The 21375-nt window shown below is 43.3% G+C and overlaps 3 protein-coding genes across 4 annotated transcripts in view; 2 read left to right on the forward strand and 1 right to left on the reverse strand.

The window, feature by feature from the left end:
• Positions 1-1869: 1869 nt before the first annotated feature.
• Positions 1870-9748, forward strand: slc3a1 (solute carrier family 3 member 1). The gene is made up of 10 exons (XM_033612889.2): positions 1870-2414; positions 3518-3697; positions 3808-3953; positions 4096-4221; positions 5071-5190; positions 7351-7475; positions 7924-8125; positions 8613-8795; positions 8987-9112; positions 9193-9748. The coding sequence occupies exons 1-10, from the start codon at positions 1988-1990 to the stop codon at positions 9622-9624; spliced, it is 2067 nt and encodes a 688-aa protein (XP_033468780.2). The 5' UTR covers positions 1870-1987; the 3' UTR covers positions 9625-9748.
• Positions 6235-18661, reverse strand: prepl (prolyl endopeptidase like). Of its 2 annotated transcripts, XM_033612888.2 has the most exons (15): positions 18326-18661; positions 16479-16607; positions 16306-16372; positions 15872-16052; positions 15680-15762; positions 15461-15587; positions 15167-15383; positions 14782-14973; positions 14252-14464; positions 13982-14157; positions 13600-13816; positions 13213-13362; positions 12055-12181; positions 10969-11057; positions 6235-9934 (listed from the first exon to the last, which is right to left on the reverse strand). In XM_033612888.2, the coding sequence occupies exons 1-15, from the start codon at positions 18455-18457 to the stop codon at positions 9857-9859; spliced, it is 2178 nt and encodes a 725-aa protein (XP_033468779.2). In that variant the 5' UTR covers positions 18458-18661; the 3' UTR covers positions 6235-9856. The 2 variants fall into 2 exon arrangements, 1 of the variants encoding a protein (XP_033468779.2); XR_013487925.1 differs by lacking the exon at positions 6235-9934 and having other exon boundaries at positions 13600-13814.
• The window catches only part of camkmt (calmodulin-lysine N-methyltransferase), a 151563-nt gene continuing 148356 nt past the window's right edge, over positions 18169-21375 (forward strand). The window contains exons 1-3 of the mRNA XM_033612891.2: positions 18169-18282; positions 18962-19154; positions 20534-20712. Coding sequence (XP_033468782.1) covers positions 18993-19154; positions 20534-20712 — 341 coding nt within the window. The 5' untranslated portion in view covers positions 18169-18282; positions 18962-18992. The remainder of the gene's footprint in view (positions 18283-18961; positions 19155-20533; positions 20713-21375) is intronic.

A 21375-nucleotide genomic window follows, 5' to 3' on the forward strand; every position in this document is an offset into this window, starting at 1 on the left:
AAATCATTAAGAGGCAACATGTCTCGAACACTGTGGGTTGTTCTCAGCGCTTTGAGTATAGAAAATACTTTGTAATATTAAATGTTTATCTTTAAAGGTTCAGATTGTAGGATTTAGGGAAGGCATGTCCAAGCTTGTTCAAAGTATAATATGGTCAATCAGGCAAGATCACGTTGCATTTTTTCCATTCACCTCACAATGGCAATGGCATCATACAGTTCGTAGACATTAACCAAGTAGGAACTACGCAGGAGGAACTGATGTGTTTTCGTACAGCAATCCAATGGTTTCCTAACAGGTGGCAGACAGGACAACAGAAAGCCCAAAGGAGTGTTAAGTTTACAGCAAGGGCTGCTGCTTTCAGGAGCGCTGGATGTAAGATGTGAGAAGCAGCTGGCCCACAGCTATTTTTAACATTCTTAAATCTGTCCTCCATTCAAAAATGTTTGGACACCCCTGATTTAGGGGGATATATTGGCAGAATCATAATGAGTATGTTGACTTGTGTCATTGTTACCTCAGAACAAAGGAATACTTTGCATCTCTATTTCCAAACAGGTTTGTAGGAGATGGACAACCAGAACACAACATGTAGAAAAAAACTCCTGCACACTGTCTTAACAAAAATAATGATTTTAATGCTGCAACATTTCGGTGACTAGACCTTCTTCAGGCAGACACCTTTGCCTGGTGTGCGGGAGATTTTGCTACAAGTTGTTACTTTAGAATGAGCCCTTTATATCTGAACAGGGAGCAGGTCCTTGTCCACAGAGTCAGCCATATTTGTACAGTCGCTCAGCACAGATCAGATACATCCGTGTTGTCACGTCAGCTACAGAGAGCTTCTGGAAAAAGACTGAGTTTTTAAATGTGAGACTGCTTTATTTAGTGTTTCTACTGGTTTAAATCACTGTTTTTTGGAGAGGAACCTCTGCAGGTAAAAACCTGAACATCTGGATCTTAGTTTATCAAACTGAGAAAAAAGATGAGCACACATGAGCAGGTGCTAAGCTAGTGGCCTGTATGCAACAAGCTCAACCGTACTGGAGAAGCACTAATTTGTAATGTGAAAACGCCTTTTCAATTTCTTTGTAGCAATTGTAATCACCCGGGGTCTCATTTATAAACATTGTGTACACACAAAACGAGGCCTGAAAGAGGTGTACGCCACTTCCCATGCAAAAGCTGTAATAAGAACAGACTTAGTGAGGGGAACTCTGACCCATGCTTACGAACATTTCGGAGAAAGGAAATTGGTGATGCACATGGTGAGGTAGAAGCCTGATTGTAGACATTGTTGAATATTTTTGGGTACATGCCATTTTTGGCTTTTCTCCTTGTTTGTTTTGGAGAGGACGAGACCTCTGTGGATAATTCATCTAAAACCTCCTGAATAATGAAAACTGAAGGAATCCTAACCAGACATTCATGATTGACACATTGAAGAAGCTGGTTGCAATCTGCAGTCCTCACCACTAGATGCAATTAAATCCTGCACACTGCTCCTTTAATGATATGACAACTATTAGTTGAACTGTTGATAAAGACATTTATGAGAAATACCCACTTACCCTTTAGCCTACTACTGATACTGAAGTATATTTTGGTGATGTAACCTAATGTGCTATGGCTCAAGCAATATTTTAATCAAATTACTTTTGTACTAGAGTATTTTCAAAAAGTGGTCATGCTACTTTTATCAAAGTTTTATTGGAGTATGTTCAGGGCAGGAGTAATTCTGCCACAACAAGCCGCAGCCAACACTGGAGTTAATCTGCAACCATTCACATCCAACTCTCCAGTTTCCCACATTCCTCAGGTGGCACTGTGTGTGTGTGTGTGTGTGTGTGTGTGTGTGTGTGTGTACTCTGACCCCACAGGAGCAGTTAGATTAGTTAATGTTGGCTCCTCACAGTCAGTCGGTCTCTCTGAGGAAGAGGAGCGGTTGTTTTCAGGTTTTCCTCTTCAATATAGAAACTTATTTGAGATGAGTGTTAAGGAGGACACCGGGAGCATGGAGCTGGGGGAGTGCACCAGGAACCCGAGGTTTCAGGATGTAGACGGCGTTGTGACACCGGCGGACACCATCTACGCAGACCCCGGTGAGAAGCGCGACTCCACCGCGCTGAAGGTGGACCCGGACGCGGCTGAGGAGGAGTACACGCAGATCAAGCCGTACGCCGGGATGCCCAAGGAGGTGCTGCTGCTGTACTCCTCCCAGGCCAAGTACCGGGTGCCCCGAGAGATCCTGTTCTGGCTGACGGTGGCCTGCACCCTGGCGCTGGTGGCGGTCACCGTCACGGTGATCGTGCTGTCGCCGCGGTGCCTCAACTGGTGGCAGGTCTCCCCGGTGTACCAGGTCTACCCCCGGTCCTTTAGGGACTCCGATGGAGACGGGGTCGGAGACCTCAAAGGTGAGATGACCCTGACCCTGCTGCATTGTTCTGATGATGGAGGTCATGATCTTTCATTAAACCTCCTTTACAAAACTCAGTGTTTCTTTCTTTTAACTCACCCTTTATGGAGGGTTCATAACCTGTAATTAACAGCTGTATTCAAGTCATTTAGTAATGCTTAACACATTAATTATAATTATGTAACAGGAATAACTTTTAGTTGCCCATTTGAGAGAAATCTTCCTCCAACAGGACACTGTATCCTCTAAATAGCTCTTAGGTTCATCAGGTACACTCTTTGGACCACTTCCCTTCCCTTAAAATCCATTTTAACAGTGTATTAGCCCATTCAAGGACAATTATGTTCCAAATACACACAAACAATATACTGTAATTTTTTTTTTACCTAAATACACTAATTAATTATTAGTTACAAAAACAGATTGATTAAGAAACTTTATTATGTGTTATTTTTTGATCAAATCTGATCATGAGAAACCACCTGTGATGACAATATACAGTCTTATCAGACCTTTTCTCAACAAAAAAACATGAGTTAATGTATTTTCCATGAATGGTTAACTCATATCAATGAATAAAGTGGTGCCTTAAAACACATTTTGAAGTGTATTTGTCATTACAACTCAAACTATCCTCAATTTGTGAAGTATCTCCAGAAAACAATATGTAGCTATAAAAATCAAATCAAATCTGTATTTCCCTAGGTGCCCAGTAGAGTGGGTGTCCCAGTGTCCTTGCTGCAGCAGTCATGGGTTTGGTTGCAGCCCATGACCTTTCGCTGGATGTCCCCCCCCCCCGTTTCACACTAAATACTCTGTCCTGTCAAATAAAGGCAAAAGCCAAAAAAAATAATCTGTATTTGCCTATTCATGTACTGGTAACACTCAGATTCCTTGGTCCATTCCATTGGTTGTTATTCTCAGATTTCTGTCATCCACATTATGATTTTTACTCGTATGATGTATAGCACCATATGATCTAAATACATGTTAACTCTGCTGTTGACAGCATCAGTATGAACACACGTTTTAAACTTATTTGACTCTGGCGTTATCACTGGGACTCCAGTATTCATCCCTGTGGTGCCTCTGGTCCGGCAGGAATTCAGCAGCAGCTCAATCACTTCCAGTACCTGAACATCAAGTCGGTGTGGATCAGTCCGTTCTACCGCTCTCCTATGAAGGACTTCGGCTATGACGTGGAAGATTTCCAGGCCATCGACCCACTCTTTGGAACCATGCACGACTTTGAGGAGCTCCTGGCTGAGATGCACAAAAAAGGTGTGTGCTGTCATGTCCCCTGATGGTGCATCACCACACCTTGGTTTAGTAGTAGAAGAGTATTTGAATGATACTAATGAATGATATTAATCTGTTTCTTTGTCCAAAAGGTTTGAAGTTGATCATGGATTTCATTCCCAATCACACCAGTGACCGACACCGCTGGTTCAACTTGAGCCGGACTAGAGATCCTCACTACGAGGATTACTACGTCTGGACTGACTGCAATGAAACCGACCCGAGGCCTAACAACTGGGTCAGTACTCATTTAGACTGACCCCTCACTTATGCACTGCACTATAGAGATAGCTGTGATGTATTGGAATTTACAAACGGATGATGTGGAGTTACAAAGATGGATAATTTCTTAAGGTCAACTAATCCTCTTCTCCTCTCAGGTGAGTGTGTTCGGGAACTCGTCATGGACCTATGATGACGTTAGAGGACAATGCTACCTGCACCAGTTCCTCAAGGAGCAACCAGACCTGAACTTCAGAAACCCTCGTGTCCGCAGAGAGATGACTGTAAGATTACATGACCACACACTGCTCTTGCTCACATGCCTCACACACATTATCTCCTCTATTGACTCACACCTAGAAACATTAGTCTTTGGTGACTCATATCTCATCCTAAAACCTCAGACACTTTGGCACTAATGAGTCTGGTCTTGTACTCAGTAGCGGCGTAAGAAAATATCGGTACACTTGAGTATCTCAGTGTTTTGTGGTACGTTATTGATTCCCCAATATTTTCTATCAATTTTTATGAATAAGTTGCAATTTATGAAAGTGCATTATTTTGTGTTGTGTTTAAACCTGCAACACCGAAACACATGTTGCTAGCATAAACACAAAGAACACAGGCCTATGAGAACTGCAGAGTCATAAAAGATGCACCATTATAATTGACAGTTTTCCTGAAATTAGATTTTAAATCACCTTGCTGGTGGGGGAGCCCTCCTGTGTGGAGTTGGCATGTTCTCCCTGTGTCAGCGTGGGTTTTCCTTGGGTGCTCCAGCTTCCTCCCACAGTCCAAAGACATGCAGGTTAATTGGTGACTCTAAATTGTCCGTAGGTGTGAATGTGAGTGTGAATGGTTGTCTGTCTCTATGTGTCAGCCCTGTGATAGTCTGGTGACCTGTCCAGGGTGAACCCTGCCTCTCGCCCAATGTCAGCTGGGATAAGCTCCAGGATAAGCGGTTACAAAAGATGAATGAATGAATGAATCACGACCTGATCTGTGGAGATCTGTATTTCGCTCCCATGTATGCTGACTGTGTAATATGGAAGTGACAAATACACCTGATTCAGATTCTGATATATTCTCAGTCATAATGTGGACACACTGTTATATTTCTTGTTTCATTTTAGGACATTATTCATTTCTGGCTGGGGAAGGGAGTGGACGGGTTTCGGATGGATGCAGTGAAGCATCTCCTGGAGGCCACACACTTGAGGGATGAACCACAGGTGGACCCAAACAAAGCACCGGTGAGAGTCACCTCACTCACTCAGTTCAGTTGGGCCACTGTCCCATTGTTTACTCTAATGGGCACCATTTTTGTCAGGCAGCAACATCTGTCTGCACAGACCTAGCAACTGTTTGTCCTTACATATGGAAACATCTGTCTGATCTGCTAGTTGAAATTGATCCATGTCAAACAATACTCAGAGGGTCTGCTCAGTCAGTAAGTTTTATCTGTTTACAGTTTGTTTACCTCCTGCCACGGCTCTAGTGTCCTCATAACCTTGCAGCTCTTCTTCCTCCGAGCTCAAAGTTCAGTTTCAGTTACCAATCTCTGGTGTAACATTGTTATGCAATTATATTATGATGATATTTTTTGGAATTACATAAAGCGTGACATGTCAGAGTCCAGATTTTAACGATCTGAGGGATAAAAGCGGCCCTGTGGGCAGAGGCAGCTCCACTGAAGCAGTACTTTCCACAGGAGCCGGTCGGACAAACATAATCAACAGCTGAGTGGGAGAGTCCGCAGTGTGCATGATGTATCATTCATCATTTATCTCCAGCTTAAATGGCAGGGTCATCTTGTGCTCCTCTGGGGAAAATACTCATACTGGAATTCAAAGGGTTCGTGATTCACGCAGAGTTAAGCTCACTGAGAAAGAGTTTTTGTTCCGTGGAGACTGAAGTTATTTCTCACTGAGGACAGATTAGTAGCAAAGAGGCATATTTTGGTGGATTAGCAAATCACTGGGATTTACTTACCACTGAAGAATAACTCTGTAATACTGAGACTGACTCGTCTACTTACTGCTGACTGAGAGGGAACCTCACAGCAGCACTGACCCACTGATAACCCACACCAAACTGGGCTTTGTAGTGGTGTTGAACAAGGGTCACTGTTGGGCACTCAGATTTTCATGCTTTTACAAAAAAAACTTTAATCACGACATTTCAATAAAAAGTCAAAGCTGTGTGTTTAGTGGGATATTGAGAATTTTACAGCGGCCATGAATATGAGTCAGACAATCATACCTGAGCAGGTATCTGTGTTATTATTGCTTTAGTGGTTTAGCTTTAAACTGAGACAGTTTGTTCTTTACTGGCTGTTGGCTGAACACTTTGCTCATTTGACAGCACGTGAGCTGAGTGGTTAGCGCTGCTGCCTCTGTAATAAAGTCTGTGAATAGAGTCATGGGCTGGACCTTTCTGTGTGGGGTTTGTGGGTTGTCCCTGTGTTTGAGTTTCTCCCACACAAAAAGACATGCAGACTAGGTGTTAATTTTTAGGGGCATTATAGGGATTTCAGGGCTGAAGCAGGTCCCAGGCTGGTTCCCTTAAGTGTTGCGCACTGGTTTTTGTGGTGACATGGGTATAACTTAAAGGTCCAGTGTGTAGGATTTAGGAGGCAGATATGGAATATAACGAGTATGTTCTCTCAATTAATAATCATCTAAAAATAAGAATTGTTGTGTTTTTATTATCTCAGAATGAGCTGTTCACATCTACATAGGGAGCAGGTCCTCATCCACGGAGATCGCCATGTTGTGCTACCATGTTTCCACGGTAGCCCAGAACAGACAAACCGAACACACTTTTGGAGAGGAAAATTTGGCTCCCTGTAAAAACCTCCTGAACAATTAGCACTGAAGGAATTCTAACCCGGAAAAGGTTTCAGCTGGTTGCAGTCCTCCCAGCTAGATGCCACTAAACCCACCTAAATCTTACACACTGGACCTTTAACATGACTTCCTGTGTCCCCCCTGTGGCTCTTTTTACTGTCTTCTGTCCTCTTGTCCTTTCTATGAGCACCATTACAAACAGTATGTGTCAATAAAATGAGTGCAAACCTTGAACACTCCTCACACAGCACTCCTTCCTTATTGAGCCTCTCCCCTCTCTGTATCTGGTTTCTACTTATTGTCCAGCTGCCTGGTCTGTAACTCGACCCCGTGCTTTGGCCTGAGAAAGGGACACATTTACACCCAAGCTCTCCTAACTCTCAGTGGGTAAAGGAGAACACTGTTGGGCTCTCTTAACCCACTGTAGGTGATGCTCTCAGGGTGGAAGCTTTACTGTGAATGAACCACTAGTGTCCTAAACCAAATGTAAAACCTGACTGTAACACTTAGAAATCCAATAATAGCTACATTACCTCATTTTTCTTTATATTCCTAACACTCCAGGAGGATGTGACGTCAGAGTGGGACCTTCACCATGACTACACCACCAGTCAGCTGGGTTTGCATGACCTGCTGAGGGACTGGAGGGCAGTGATGGATGACTACAGCCATGAGCCTGGCAGATACAGGTATTGAAGGCCATTAGCAATTCACCAATGCTATTGTACAGATGGGAATGGTGATGCTCTTACTTACGAATGAATTGTAAAACTATCTTGTCTTGGCATGGCAGCACACCGGTAAGGTAAGACAACACATTTACATGTCATTTTCTATATGTTCTCTGACATTTATCCTAACGATATGAGGTGGTCTTTGTGGAAAAAAAGCTTGTTTAGTGGACTAACTTTGTACTTGAAGGTTGCCCGTTCACTTACGTTTTAACAGGTCTGATGCTACGGCTGTATTTAGGCTAACGGCTAACATGCTAACTATTATTTCTATGTCACTAGTCACTTGAAACAAATTTAGGACGATAGGAGACAGGTTGAAATAAACCGAAATTTCCCTTTAATTTGCGTCTACATATCACACATAAAATCAAATCTAGTTACCTGTTAACTTGCTCTACTCCAGGTTCATGGTGACGGAGTCTTATGATTACCACGAGGTGGACAAGACCATGATGTACTACGGCACCTCACTGGTTAAAGAAAGTGACTTCCCCTTTAACTTCTACCTGCTGGACCTGCCTCAGAACACCAGCGGCCTGTGGGCTAAAGATCTGGTCCACCTGTGGATGGCCAACATGCCCGAGGGACAATGGCCCAACTGGGTGGTGAGTCGCCAGTCAAATTGACATATTAGATTCTTGGCTCCTTTAAAAATGAGACCCTTGTACTTTTCTTTCACCTTTCTCCTCTCCTCCTCATCTGGTTAGTTAAGACCACAAAGTAACTGGAGCACACATAATACACAACATAATTGCTATCGATTACAGAGTAAAGAATCACATTTTGATGCTAAAAAACAAAGTTGCATGCTTCACTTGCCTTCATGGATCAGCTACCAGCCGTTTAGGATTTCCTTTGTCACCGCAAGGTGTTTCCAGTGTGAGCTACACTCCTCTGTGACAGTATAAGCCCATCTCAACCGCTCTCAGGCTTCTCTCTTTACCTCCATCTATCTTTCCCACCATATCCCTCACTTTAAAACATCAGCCTTTCTTCCATGACCCCAACCCACCCACTTCACCCTGCCGTCCTCCCTCCCAACTTATCTCACTAACCTCTCCACCTTCTCTTTTATTCCTCCACCGCTATCAGGTTGGGAGCCATAACAGGCCTCGGATTGCCTCTAGTGCTGGTCAGACCTACACTCGTGTCATCAACATGCTGCTGCTGACCCTCCCAGGCACAGCCACCACCTACTATGGCGAGGAGATCGGCATGGAGAACATAAACATCACAGACAGTCAGATACAGGACCCTGCCGGCAAATACAACTCGGTCAGTGCTGTGGGAAAAAAATACTCACTGTAACGTCTCTGCCAAATACAGACAAAATGTGTTTAGACTATACATAGTGAAATAAATGTCTTCAACTACACCACGAAATACAACCTGGAAATAGGCCACAAAGTACAGTCACCACCCTGTATAATAAAAGTGCAAAAATGATTGCTGTCCTTTCACTGCAGAGCGCCAGTCGAGACCCTCAGCGCTCTCCAATGCAGTGGACTGGTGACATGAACGCAGGCTTCAACAACAAAACCAACACCACCTGGCTGCCTGTACACCCCAACTACAGGAGCGTCAATGTGGAGGTAAAGAACTCTTTCTATACATTTCAGCTCTCGAGAAACATCTCTTATATGTTTATTTTAAAACATGTGTCCCCTTCTAGGTCCAGAAGAAAGACGAAGGTTCTGTTCTGGTTCAATACCGCTTCCTGAACACCCTGCGTCAGTCCGAGCTCCCTCTTCACCGTGGCTGGTTCTGCTACGTCCATGCTGACGCCAGCGTCTTCTCTTACCTCAGAGAGCTGGACGGGCTCGGCCGAGCTTTCCTCGTGGTGCTGAACTTTGGTAAAGAATCTGCTGTCACTGATCTCTCCTCCGTTTGGGAGTTACCGGATCAGCTGACGGTGCTGATGAGCACAAACCAAGTCAACGACGGCAAAGTGCTGCAAAAGTCTCGTATCCTGACAGAGGCAGGGGAGGGTTTGCTGATCCAGTACTCCACCCACACTTGGTTTAACCGCAACCACCGTGACCAGTGCTACGTCTCTGAGAAGGCCTGCTATCTGAGTGCCATAGACATACTTTATAAATGCTAATACAAGTAGACTGTGGCATTCAGTTATTCCAGTTTCACAGCAGCAATCAAATCGTTAAGAGTCTTCTTAAGTGTTTCCTCTGTAAGACGACTGATAATAAAAAGGATCACTGCAGATACATTAACTGTTGATGTTGTCCTCTCTTCTACTGGCACTGTTGTGTCATCCTACTTGTTGTGGCTGTCATGGTAGATGTTTGGGTCATTGCTTTTTTATTCCTGACTTCCTCCTGCTATCTCTTCCTCTTGCGTGGAGGCCGAGGACGGTCCAGGCCCAGCTCTGTGTACAGGAACGCTAGCGTTAGGGCTTCCTGCGTCAGGGAGAAAAGACAGAGGACACATTACTCATTTCTCAACTGACAAAACTAACATTAGCATTCACAATGTGAGGAAGGGATTGGGCTTAATTAATAATGCTAAACTCACTGAAAAAGAAAGATTAATCGGGTGCAGCTCAGATTCGGCAGATGGTGTGGTCACAAGTAATTTAAGTGCTAAATAGGATACAAAGTCCATTCACCTCCGTTGTATTTCAGTGTCTCAAAACCTTGGAGGATAAAATTGGAACTTCTATCCACAGGGCGAGATACCTCTATGGATAAGAGAAAATATTTTGTATGTGACTTGGGTAAACTGATTTTTTAACTTTTTAAGAGGTGTGTAAAAGAAACAGAAGATTGCAATCACACCCAAACTGTGCAGGTACAAATATTTCTAGCGTGTCTGCAGGTCCTTAAAAAGTCTTAAATTCAGTCTTAAATTTGATTTTGTGAGGTCTTTATTGCCACAACCATTTATCTTATTCCATTTATCCATCTAAATTTCTAAAGTTCAAATTATTCAAGCTCTTATGCATGAAAATCTACATTTCTGATGTTACATATCTCTAACCCTACCTCTGAACCTTATCCATTCTTTCTACTTAATACTTGCACTTACCTTTTGGCAAATTGTTGATTAACCTAACTCACTCTGCAAACTCAAACTATATTCCTACATTAAACACACCTTTGCACAGGACATTTATACTTACCTGCAATGCTTCAATAAGAAAAAAAAAACGATTTATCCAAAAATTGATCTTAAATGAGGTTAAAAATTACTTTTAACAATCTTAAAAAGGATTAAATTTAAGTGTCTGGTACCTGTGGACACTCTGATTTTGCAGTGGGGATTTAAAACTAATAGTCTTTACAATACTGTCATTTTTCAGCATGGATGTGCATTTTAAGTGGATTTAAGAGCAAAATTAGTAATTGAGAGAAAATGAATCTGACACAGCTGCTTGTGTCTGATTTACCTTATCTGTAGTTGCATTTGGAAGCACACATTTAAAAAGCATTACCTCCTCCAGCATCAGCTCAAAGTCTTCAGGTCCGAGGTGATTTGCTCCAGGTTGGATGTTCAGAACTACGTTTGGTGCTGTTTCACGTTCTAGAAGAAACAGGAAGAGAGAAGTCAAAGGCCGAGCGGGGAAGAAGATCTCTAACGTTTAAAACTAACTCTCAGGCATTTCTCTTATCTCACTGTATGCCCCCTTCTCCCTCTGTCCAGTTGCCCCAAATCTTCTCTCTCTCTCTCTCTCTCTCCTCTGACTCTGTCTTTACTCTCCTTTCATTCATTTGTGCTCCCATCTGATATTGCCCTCCCTCTTCTCAAACCCCACCATATTACCCCCCCCCCCTCCCCGTCTCTGTGGCACGGGCTGTTTCACAAGTGCGGTCTTGACCTTGACAGCTCCCAGTCTGTGGCGTCTAATCTCTTGCTCTGATACACTATCTCTTTACCATGCTAATGGGCCTGCCCACCCGCCTGCATGTGTCTATGCCATCAGCACGTTATCAAAGACTCCGGAGAACAGAGGGAGACAGATTAGGGAGAAGTATACACACATACACAGACACTTAAGCTGCCGGCTGTATGTGTGTATGAACAACAGAAAAGTGAGACAGGGGGGAAAGAGAGAGATAATGTGTGCATCTGAAACAAGAAGAGTGAGAGAGAGAGAGAGAGAGAGAGAGAGAGAGAGGGGTGTAAAGAGGAGTACCACCAATGTGGGGAAGGCAGATTATAAGTGAGAGGGAGAAAGAGCCTGTCAAGGGGGAAATGAGAGCAATTAGCTGACACACACACACACGCTATACTACAAGGTGACCTATGCTATAGTTTGGTCATGAACTTCAAACGCTGTTCGCAGTTTCCCCAGACAGACAGCCATACGTCTGCTGCAACGGACTGCACACTGACACTACTATTGGGAGCCGACCCTGAACTATTAAAACCTCTGATGATGCAGAAATTACACCTAAAACGATGTGGAAACAACACACACAGCACAGGCAACTGTACAGTAGCATGTATGGCTGCACACATAAGCATCCAAGTGATCAACAAGTGACAAAGCTGCTGTGACAGCATGCGTGCAACACACCTGACTTTGGCTTCGTGGTGAAGTGTGTATGAATGGCGTTGCTTAGCTGCTCGGCATATTTGAGGACACCTGCCAGAGGAACCCTGGCGTCATCGCTGTAGGCCGTCAGCAGAATTGATGGGTAGCACTGGCTCACACAGTCGCAAACGCACACACAAACAGAGATGGTTAACCCACAGTAGTTTACATTACAGTGCTTGGCTAAAGGTATTAATCATTAGGGCTGTAACAACACCAACATCTGGATCAGTATATCGATTCATCGATCGACAATCCATTATCATTGATGCAAATTAAAAAAATCTTGTCATCTGTATCGTCATCTATACGATACGCCATAATTTAGACGTTCCCATGGCACGTCTGTGTCACCATTTCTGTCCAAACACACGTCCCTTTGAAACATTCAAACGAGGATATTTACTGATATTGTCTCAAATGGATCACAGGCCCCTGAACTGAATCGAAATCGTATGGGGCAGATTTTGTGATGTCAGCAAACATCATATCGTCCAAGGAATCAATGTGATATCATATCGTGGTAAAACTTGTGATTTTCACTGCTATTTATCAATATTACTTGTCTTCTGTTCCCCCATAATCAACATTTATGAGGCTTTTCCTACATTTTCAGTACAGATTAGCACAGTGGCTCTCAACCTTTTTCGTGTCAAGCTCCCTTAAATTGATACCAATTAGGTCACAGACCCCCATTTGATAAGATTTCTCTTCGGAGACCTCCAATCTGAGGAGATTTTTTTGTTTGAGATACAATTAAGACCTGAATTGGATCATTTTCTACTACAGCTGAGGAGATAACTGTGATGATAGTGAAACCTATGTTTAGCATAGTCACTCTTACGATGCTTAATAACACCAAATGGCTTCTATAGTGAATTAAATAGTGAAAATAATAATTTTCTGGACGAAAATGCGGCCATTTAACTGTCTGGTTGCTACCAGAACAGGCCAATTTACATTGCAAACAAAAATCAAGTGTGAAACTACATGGCAGCACATGAATCAAATTGACTCTTATAGTAAAACCTTAAATCACAGTATTGATGCCTAAAAAAATCTTGTGCCAAAATGCATTTCTAAAGCCAGTGCACAACAAACTGCAGCTGCATATTCTTCCTCTTCCTTTCCTCTCCATACCTGAGGGGTAATGTTGTGAAGGGGACAGTAGGAGGAGATGGTGAGTCTGTGTTCTGGGTTCCCGAGTGGGTCCCCCCATTCTTCCCTGTCCTCCAACGTCAGAGGCAGGCTGGGATTCTCCATAGTTCCCAACACATCCAGGAAAGGAGCCTGAGCACAGGAAAAGAGATGGCATTGGATGTGTTTGTGTGTGTGTAAACTGTGGTGTAGCAAGAAGGGAGACTGTCCTTCAGTACATATTTAACCCTCACATACTGGCAAGCACCTGCTCTGTTAAAGTGCCCTTGAGGAAGACACAGAGTTCCTTATATTCTTACACAGAATAACAGTAAAGCTACACACTCCAAGCACACAAACACACACATCTCCTGTGATTTCACATCTTACCTGCAGCGTGACAGCCCGCATCATGTGTGGGTGTGTGTTGCACAGGGCTCCTACTGGCACAGCCCCGGCACTGCAGGCTGTGAGGGCGGTGAGTAAAGGAGAGGAGACTCCCGAGGAGAAAAGGTGATGGAGGCAGGCTCTGAGGTCCTCCACTCCTCTCTGCTTCCCCTCCACTCGAGCTTGTCTTTGCCAGGACAGACCCTGCTCTCCTCCACCTCTAGAAGTTTGAATTTCAGACTTAGTTATCCCTAACAGACATTTTCCAGCAATTTCCTGCTGCACAACATCAGTACATGAACAATTATATAAAGCATCTGATCACCAAATACCCTGCCGAACCAGTCAGGTTAGTTTGTAGGTTGCTGGAGAGGTGAGACGTTACCTGATGTGGCAGTAGGCCAGAGCCCAGCCCTGCTCCAGCAGCAGCCTTTTCTCTGGACTGAAATCCATGTTGAGGTCTCTGCCGTAAGCTCCGTAGACATGGACCAGTAGTGGCGTCTGTTTCAAACCCTCCACAGCTGATGTATGGAACAGCGTCACTGGCACCGAGGTACCATCCTACAGAGGAGAGGCAGGATTATTAAATGATCTTCTTTGTGCCTGTATGCAGATGCATGAGTGTGCATATGTCTTATATGTCAAGTGTTCTCACTTGGCTGATGGCCTCTAAGTGTGTGGTGGTATAATTGCACTGTGTCTCTGGGGAGGACCCATCTTCGGTGCTGGATAAAAGTAGTCCATCCTCCAGGTATAGACAGTGGGGCACTGGGAAGTGGACTGGAGATGAAATCAAGAACTCTAGCACACTGCACTGGTCTGCCATGCCTGGTTTCTTGGTTTGGATGGCACAGGCCCAGGAGGGGAGCTGTGGAGGGTAGAAATAAAAGAGTATAAGAGATTAATACATAAAAGCAAGATACGTATATGTGCAGATGTGACCAAGTGTGTATTTCAGGTGTTGTGTACAGCTGTATGTTTCTGTGTGAAATATGTACTGGCTCCTCTGGGACATTAAAGACCATCTATCTCAAACTACAAGGCAATTTATCGGAAAAACGAGACCATGAGGGAGCAAAATGGTGAAGATGCAAGTTACGTGACTAATAGTGGGCGTGCCAGCAAGGACAGAAGAAAGATATGCACAGACAGAAATAGTAATTCAGAGTTTTCGGTCACACTGACCTGCACAGTGTATGCCTCCTGTGGATGTGTCAGTGGGACCACGATCAGGACGAGTTCACTGGCCGGTGTTCTCGCAACCAACACACAGTGATCTCCAACCACGTCCATGTCTTTGATTGCAGTGCCAGGACCAGGGGTAAATACAGGCACCCAAGAGACCATGGAAGGCTCTGAGAGAGGAGCCTGCACCACCTAGTTTTCCATTTTGATTTTAAAATTAAAACATAAAATATTTATCAGCATGTTTTTCTCCTTGCAAATGTAATTCTCTGAGTTATCACAGCAGAATCATGCTCATAGAGATCAAGTACTTACACTCTTTCTGTAAAATGTATGCAACCCATAAACAGTGTGTATCTGTAGGTGTATATTGTACAAACTCTACCTGATACTCTTGTCCAGGCCCTGTATTAGCCAGTATAATCAGATACTGTCTCCAGTGCTCCACATGGTACAGAAGGTCCAGCTGGCGTGGCTGAACCAGTACAGGCTCTAAATGGGAGGTTGCTCTATCAATCAGCAGCACCTCTGAACTGCTCCTGCTGCTGCAGTTGATGCTCAGTATCTGTCGGTTTCTGGAAAGGGCAACCTCCACAAACACACTGGGGAGATGTCGGTGGATCAATTATAGATGATGCGGGAGCTGAAACTGCCAACATGTGACACTGCTTACACTTACTCAGGATGTGTTTCCTCATACACAGACGTGATCCTGCTGCCAGTGGAGGTCAGGTCCAGACGAAACACTCGGCTGCAGCGAAGGCCCTCCAGGGTCGTGTAAAACAGGACCTGGTCTGTTGCCCACTCTTCACCAAAGCAGACACGAACATAGACAAAAAATATCCTTTTAATTTCGCCAGGGTTTTATGGCCTCAAGTGCAAAGTATTTAAAACGTACCAAAGCTTAAGACTTTGTCCAGTGTGAGTACGACATGTGGAGGATCCAGATGAGGGAAAGTTTCAAGCCTCACAACCACACACCTGGATAGTTACAGGACAATCATTTATTTATTCATTCAGTAACTGTGACAGTTTTGTCGATGAAAGAAAGAAACACACTGCTGTCAAATGTTTTGTTTGTGTAATTCACCTCGGCTCCTCTCTGTGTGCAGCTTTAAGTGTGGCAGCGAGATGCTTCTCGTGTGGGGACAGACGTATTCTCTGGACAGTCCACTGAAACCTCAGCTTCCTCTCTTCATTATCAAGTCCTGTCCTCTCTTCCTGTTGAGAGACTTGTCCCAGATTTAGCACCTGCTCTGGCTCTGGCTCACCTACAAACGGTGAGAAAAACTGAGCCATTCACAAAAGTGGGAAGGACATTATTTCTAATAAAGACCCAGATGTGGGAATTGGGTAAAAAAGAAAAATGTGCTGCAATATATTTTCTCCTGTTTGTCTCCTGTCCTTGTTTGACCGTTTCTCTCGTAAATGTCAATGAACTCAGTGACATCACAGATCTCAGTTTCCAAGTTTCAAGCTTTAAAAGCTGTTAACAGTCGAGCTACATTCATGTTTTCAGCTTACTCTGTCTCTGGTCCATTCTGTAGATGCCATCACCTTCAATGAAATACACATGGTGACGTCCACACACCTGTAGAAAGAGAGATAACAGTGAATTGTAAAATATTATTTTGAATTTCACAAATGCCTAAAGTTAGTTGCATGAATATAAACCCATATCAGAAGACAGGCCTTACCACTGAGTAATCAGGCGTGTTGGAGAATCTGCGGTACGTTGCCTTCAGTCGTCTTTTGAAATATTTCTGCAAGTCCTTGTAGCGTTCAAGTCCAGAGCTGAGATGATCAGCTGATGAGTTTTGAGTGTCCTGAAATCAAACAACTTTATAATTCATGGAAATACTTTCAATTCAATTCAATAAGCTTTACTGGCATTATATTTCTTATGTGTTGCCAAAGCAGAATTATGACTTAAGACAGAGAAAATCAAAAAAATAATCGACAATATATTATCACAAAATCATAGACATAAACAGAGTGTGATCTGTGATGAGATGAACTATTATGTTAAATGTTGGTTGTCTCTCAGGCTGTGACATGCACTGACATCTCGCTGCATCTTTGGTGCAGACACTATTTCCTCCAAGCAGATGTTGCATTTTAGTCTGAGGACGGAGCTGACACAGCCCGTCTTCTATCTCCAGGTCTGCCAGTCTCTTTGTCCCGGCTGTGATCACTGAATCTGTACACTGTCAGTATCTTTCTCAGTTTCTGATCCATCACTGCAGTCAGATAGTTTGCCATCACGTACTGTCTGTTTAGGGCCAAATAGCATTAAAGTTTGCTTTTTTGTGGTAGATGTCCAATAGTTGATGTAGTTTTCTTTTTCATAGGCAATAATCTGTGACTGGAACCGTCTTCTTCTTTTTTCGTCTGTTCCCTTTAGGGGTTGCCACAGCGAATCATCTGCCTCCATGTAAGCCTATCCTCTGCATCCTCTTCTCTCACACCAACTGACTTCATGTCCTCTTTCACTACATCCATAAATCTCCTCTTTGGTCTTCCTCTAGGCCTCTCGCCTGGCAGTCCCCACCTCAGCATCCTTCTACCGACACTATGACTGAAACCGTGAGCTTGGTAATTGCAAAGGCCATTGCTGTTAAAATCAGTATTCTTGTAGCCTGTGCAAGAGTCACTGGGACAACACAGATAGATAGATAGATAGATAGATAGATAGATAGATAGACAGATAGGTAACTTTATTGTCTCAGCGGAAATTTGTCTTTGGCTTCTCTCAAAAATCAGAGGTACAGATGTCTCAGTGAAGATTCTCAGTCATCCAGGTTGTGGTAATCATAAGTGCTACTGTATATTGTTTTCTTGAAGACATTTCGCCTCTCATCTAAGAAGCTTCTTCAGCTTTAGTGGCGTGACACTAATTTGAACTGAAGAAGCTTCTTGGATGAAAGGTGAAAGGTCTTCAAGAAACGCAAGTCCAGTTGCCTACGCTAGTGGTTTCTTAAAGTGTAAGCTCATACAGTTTAATATGGGAGTAAGTGATAGGAGGCCTGTTTGTGTTAAACATGTTATTGTAAGATAACCAGAGTACTTAAATTCACCACAATGATTGCAAGAGTCCTAAATTGTTCCCTGATGACATTAGGTTTGGAGAAGAGGATTGGAAAAGTGATTATTTAGTAGGGTGGTGTCATGACATACTTTCAATTCAACAAACTGCCTTGATAATTTGCTCTTTTCAAATTATTCACAGGCTTTATTTGTATCTTTGGAAATGATTATTGTAAAAAGATGAAGACTCTGTGAATTAATTATCCTGTCCAGGAGCCTTTGTGTCCATTTCCTGTGGCTAATTTCCGTGTCAGTGCGGTGAGCCACATCCAAACAGGCTCAGTTTCAGCCCTCTGCCCTTATCTGCGGCTCCGTTTTGTCAGCCTGGTGAAAGACACCAGTTTTGAATAATGGATGACTTGACGTTACCGACGAGATAGCTTTAACAGTCGGTAACCTCACACCGAGCCTGAGGTGAGTAAAAACAGCATCTTTACCGTTAACTGAACACCCTTACCGACGTGTAACAGCGGTGGACGGACAGGGAGAGCAATGTTATCCGTTTGCACACGGCAAGCTCCCAAACTCGTAACCGAGCTGGTGTAAGGAGACGAGCAGATGAAGACAGCAGAGAGGAGAGGACGGCCATTACGGAGATTAATCAGCTAAATTAACACGCGACAGCAGCGATAACGTGGATTTAAGTAGCTAACTGCCACTGCCTCGTGAGTTAATATCGGTCAACACGACAATAAACGCTGTATTTAAAGCTGAAATATTCATAATGTCATTAATTAAATCAAGCATCCTTCCGTTGACAGCAGCACGTGCATTATTTCCTAAACAAAGCCCGCTGTTGATGACGTAGCTTGGATGCCAGACTAGAATAATCGACTTCCGACACACGCGGCTCGCAGTGTGTAACTGACAATAGGGCATGATTGTCTCGATAATCCATTGCTATGCCTTGAATGCCAAAAGTGTACGGAAGTAGCATGTACCCATTGTGGGTGTAACAGGTGATCACAATCAAGCATATCTGCGAGTATAGCTGCGTTGGTGGAGTTTACAGAAAAAATAAAGCCTTATTTTTGTATATCCACGTTTCTACCGGTAACTGTGACAGCCCTACAGCTATTTAACTTGTTTACAGATCGATTTGCGCCCACATCTTCGAGGATAAAATGGAGAAGCACTCAACCGGTGGAGGAGACAAGACCGAGCCGGCTTCGCCTTTGAGGAAAACTAGTCATCAAGACACCTGCGCAGCTAACTCCCACAGCTCCCGGGAGGACACCTGTGCTACTACTGATGTCGCCAGGGCCAGGTGGACTCTGCTGAGACAGGTATTTATGTCCTCAGAAGAAAGCACAAACCTCCTGTGGTTGTAGACTATTTTTACGAGCGTATTTATCAAAATATGTCGAGTGTTTAATTTAAAATGCGTGTTGCAGTTTGTACATTTGTTAGAATATGTGTCTCTCATAACTGTGGAGTAATACGGTTAACGGGGGCATATTGTAGCAGCTCTGCCATGTTTCCTCCCTAATGTTGGCCACAAAGCTATTGTTTACTAAACTTTGAGATACATTTGCACTATGGAAATCACACATTATATATTCCTAGGTAAAGCTTTATAAAAATGGAGGGATATGGTTTATGTGATATACCTATTGGAGCCTGGTACACCAGTCTTGGCTCATCAGTACTCTGTTCTGCTTTCACATGCAGCTTAACTTGAACATTTACTTTCTGTAATTGTATCAACGAATAGCTTTATAACAGTATATTCCAGATATTGTCACCAGTAAGAATGTGTTTTTCTCCTCCGGCTGCACAATCTGATTAGCTTTGCAAGTATTAAAGCTGTGAACACACAGGAGCAGCAGCTGTGAAAGTGAGGCTTTTACTTCTCCCATAGATGGGCATGATACAGAGGTTACACTCAGCTCCCTGCAGTGGGACCATCCTGCAGTCTGCATTTCTGCCTCCTGGTGCAGTAATGACCTCTGTGTATGGGCTCCACCAGAATAGACAGATACTGTAGATAGAAGTTATGTCATGTTATGGGTTCTGTTTTTACCATTTAAGGATGAAAAGATGCAAATTCATTCTATACATTAATTGCGTCTAATCGTTCAGGGCAGTTTTTACTCTGTTTACAACCACACTGACTTAAAGTACTTAACTTTGGGAAAATTCAACTCAACTCAGGAAAACATGACGTTGTTATTGAAATTTTGTTTCCCAAAGGACCTATGAAACATGACTGATTCATTCTGCAAATGCTGACACTTAACAACAGGGATACTTGGGCCAAATCTGGCCCCTGCTAGGGTGCTGGGTGGCCCCCTAACCATTTTTCTTGTTAATAAACCAAAAAAAGAAAATTCACACTGGGATTTTTTTTTTGTTTTTTTGATATATGTTGCCATTAAAAGCATGAAAATAGAGCTTGTTCATCAAATCAAGTGCCGTGGGAGGATCCCCCAGACCCCAAAAAGAGGCCCAGGCTAAGCCCAGAATGTCCTCATATCCTATAGAAACACCTCTGCATACCCCTGACCTTTGCAGGACTGCTGTGTCTGGCATCTGGCCTTATGTCATTTTGCAAAATTTTCCCCCAGGCCAATGCTTTACAGCTTATGTGATTTACCCGTTAAGGAATGTGCTCTTATGTGGAAATCCATGACCTCTCCTTTATTTCCACCCCTATCTCTCACAGGTGTTGCGTCAGAAGCAGATGGATGCTCCAGAGGTCAAACAGGTGTCTGTTCGCAGGTTCGCAACGTTTGACCTTTTCAGCAGGAAAAGGCATCTGACACAAGACCCCAGTGATACCTCTGATGACCAGTGGGTGGAGTACAGAAGTGTCTACTTTCCTGAGTACAGTGCCTTTCTCAGGTATACAAACATGGAAGGCAAATAAGGCTCAAGTTTCATCCTGGCACAGTTAAAGCACAGTGACAGTGCACCACACAAGAGGCTGTCTCACTCATGATTCCACACCACGTCAGACTAGTTGGGTAAAAGTCAGTGTTGAAAAAGTTTATTGATATAACATTTTATCATTTTTATTTTCAAAATTCAGACATGTTATTCCTATGGCTTTAGACAGTCCAAAGATATTAGCAAACCTGTAAAACACTCTCTTGTATAAAAAAGCTGAAATGCCCAAACTCAAATTTTTAAAGTTTGGAGCTGCTCCATGGACAATGAATGGGGAAAGATGTTGTAGATGACACTGTGAGCACCCAGGGGGATGCTCTGAGTATATGGGCACATTTGGTGTTTCAGAGCTGATGACATTATAATAGGATAAAGCTCATTTGGGCATAAAATAGAGAACAAACATACTGTGGGTCCACAAAATCGGTCTCCCATTCATCGTCTATGGAGCAGCTCCAGACTTTATAACCTATGACATCACAAGTTTGAGACTTCTCTGGTTTCTGGGTCTTAGAGAGAGCAGCTCATGTTCACAAAATGTGATTCAACTTTCCTAGACCATAAAAATAACACCTTGAAATTTCTAGTGTGAAAAAAAGCATGAGTCATGACATCACC

This window comes from Epinephelus lanceolatus, chromosome 17 (assembly GCF_041903045.1).
Source record: "Epinephelus lanceolatus isolate andai-2023 chromosome 17, ASM4190304v1, whole genome shotgun sequence".
NCBI classification, from domain to species: Eukaryota; Metazoa; Chordata; class Actinopteri; order Perciformes; family Serranidae; genus Epinephelus; species Epinephelus lanceolatus.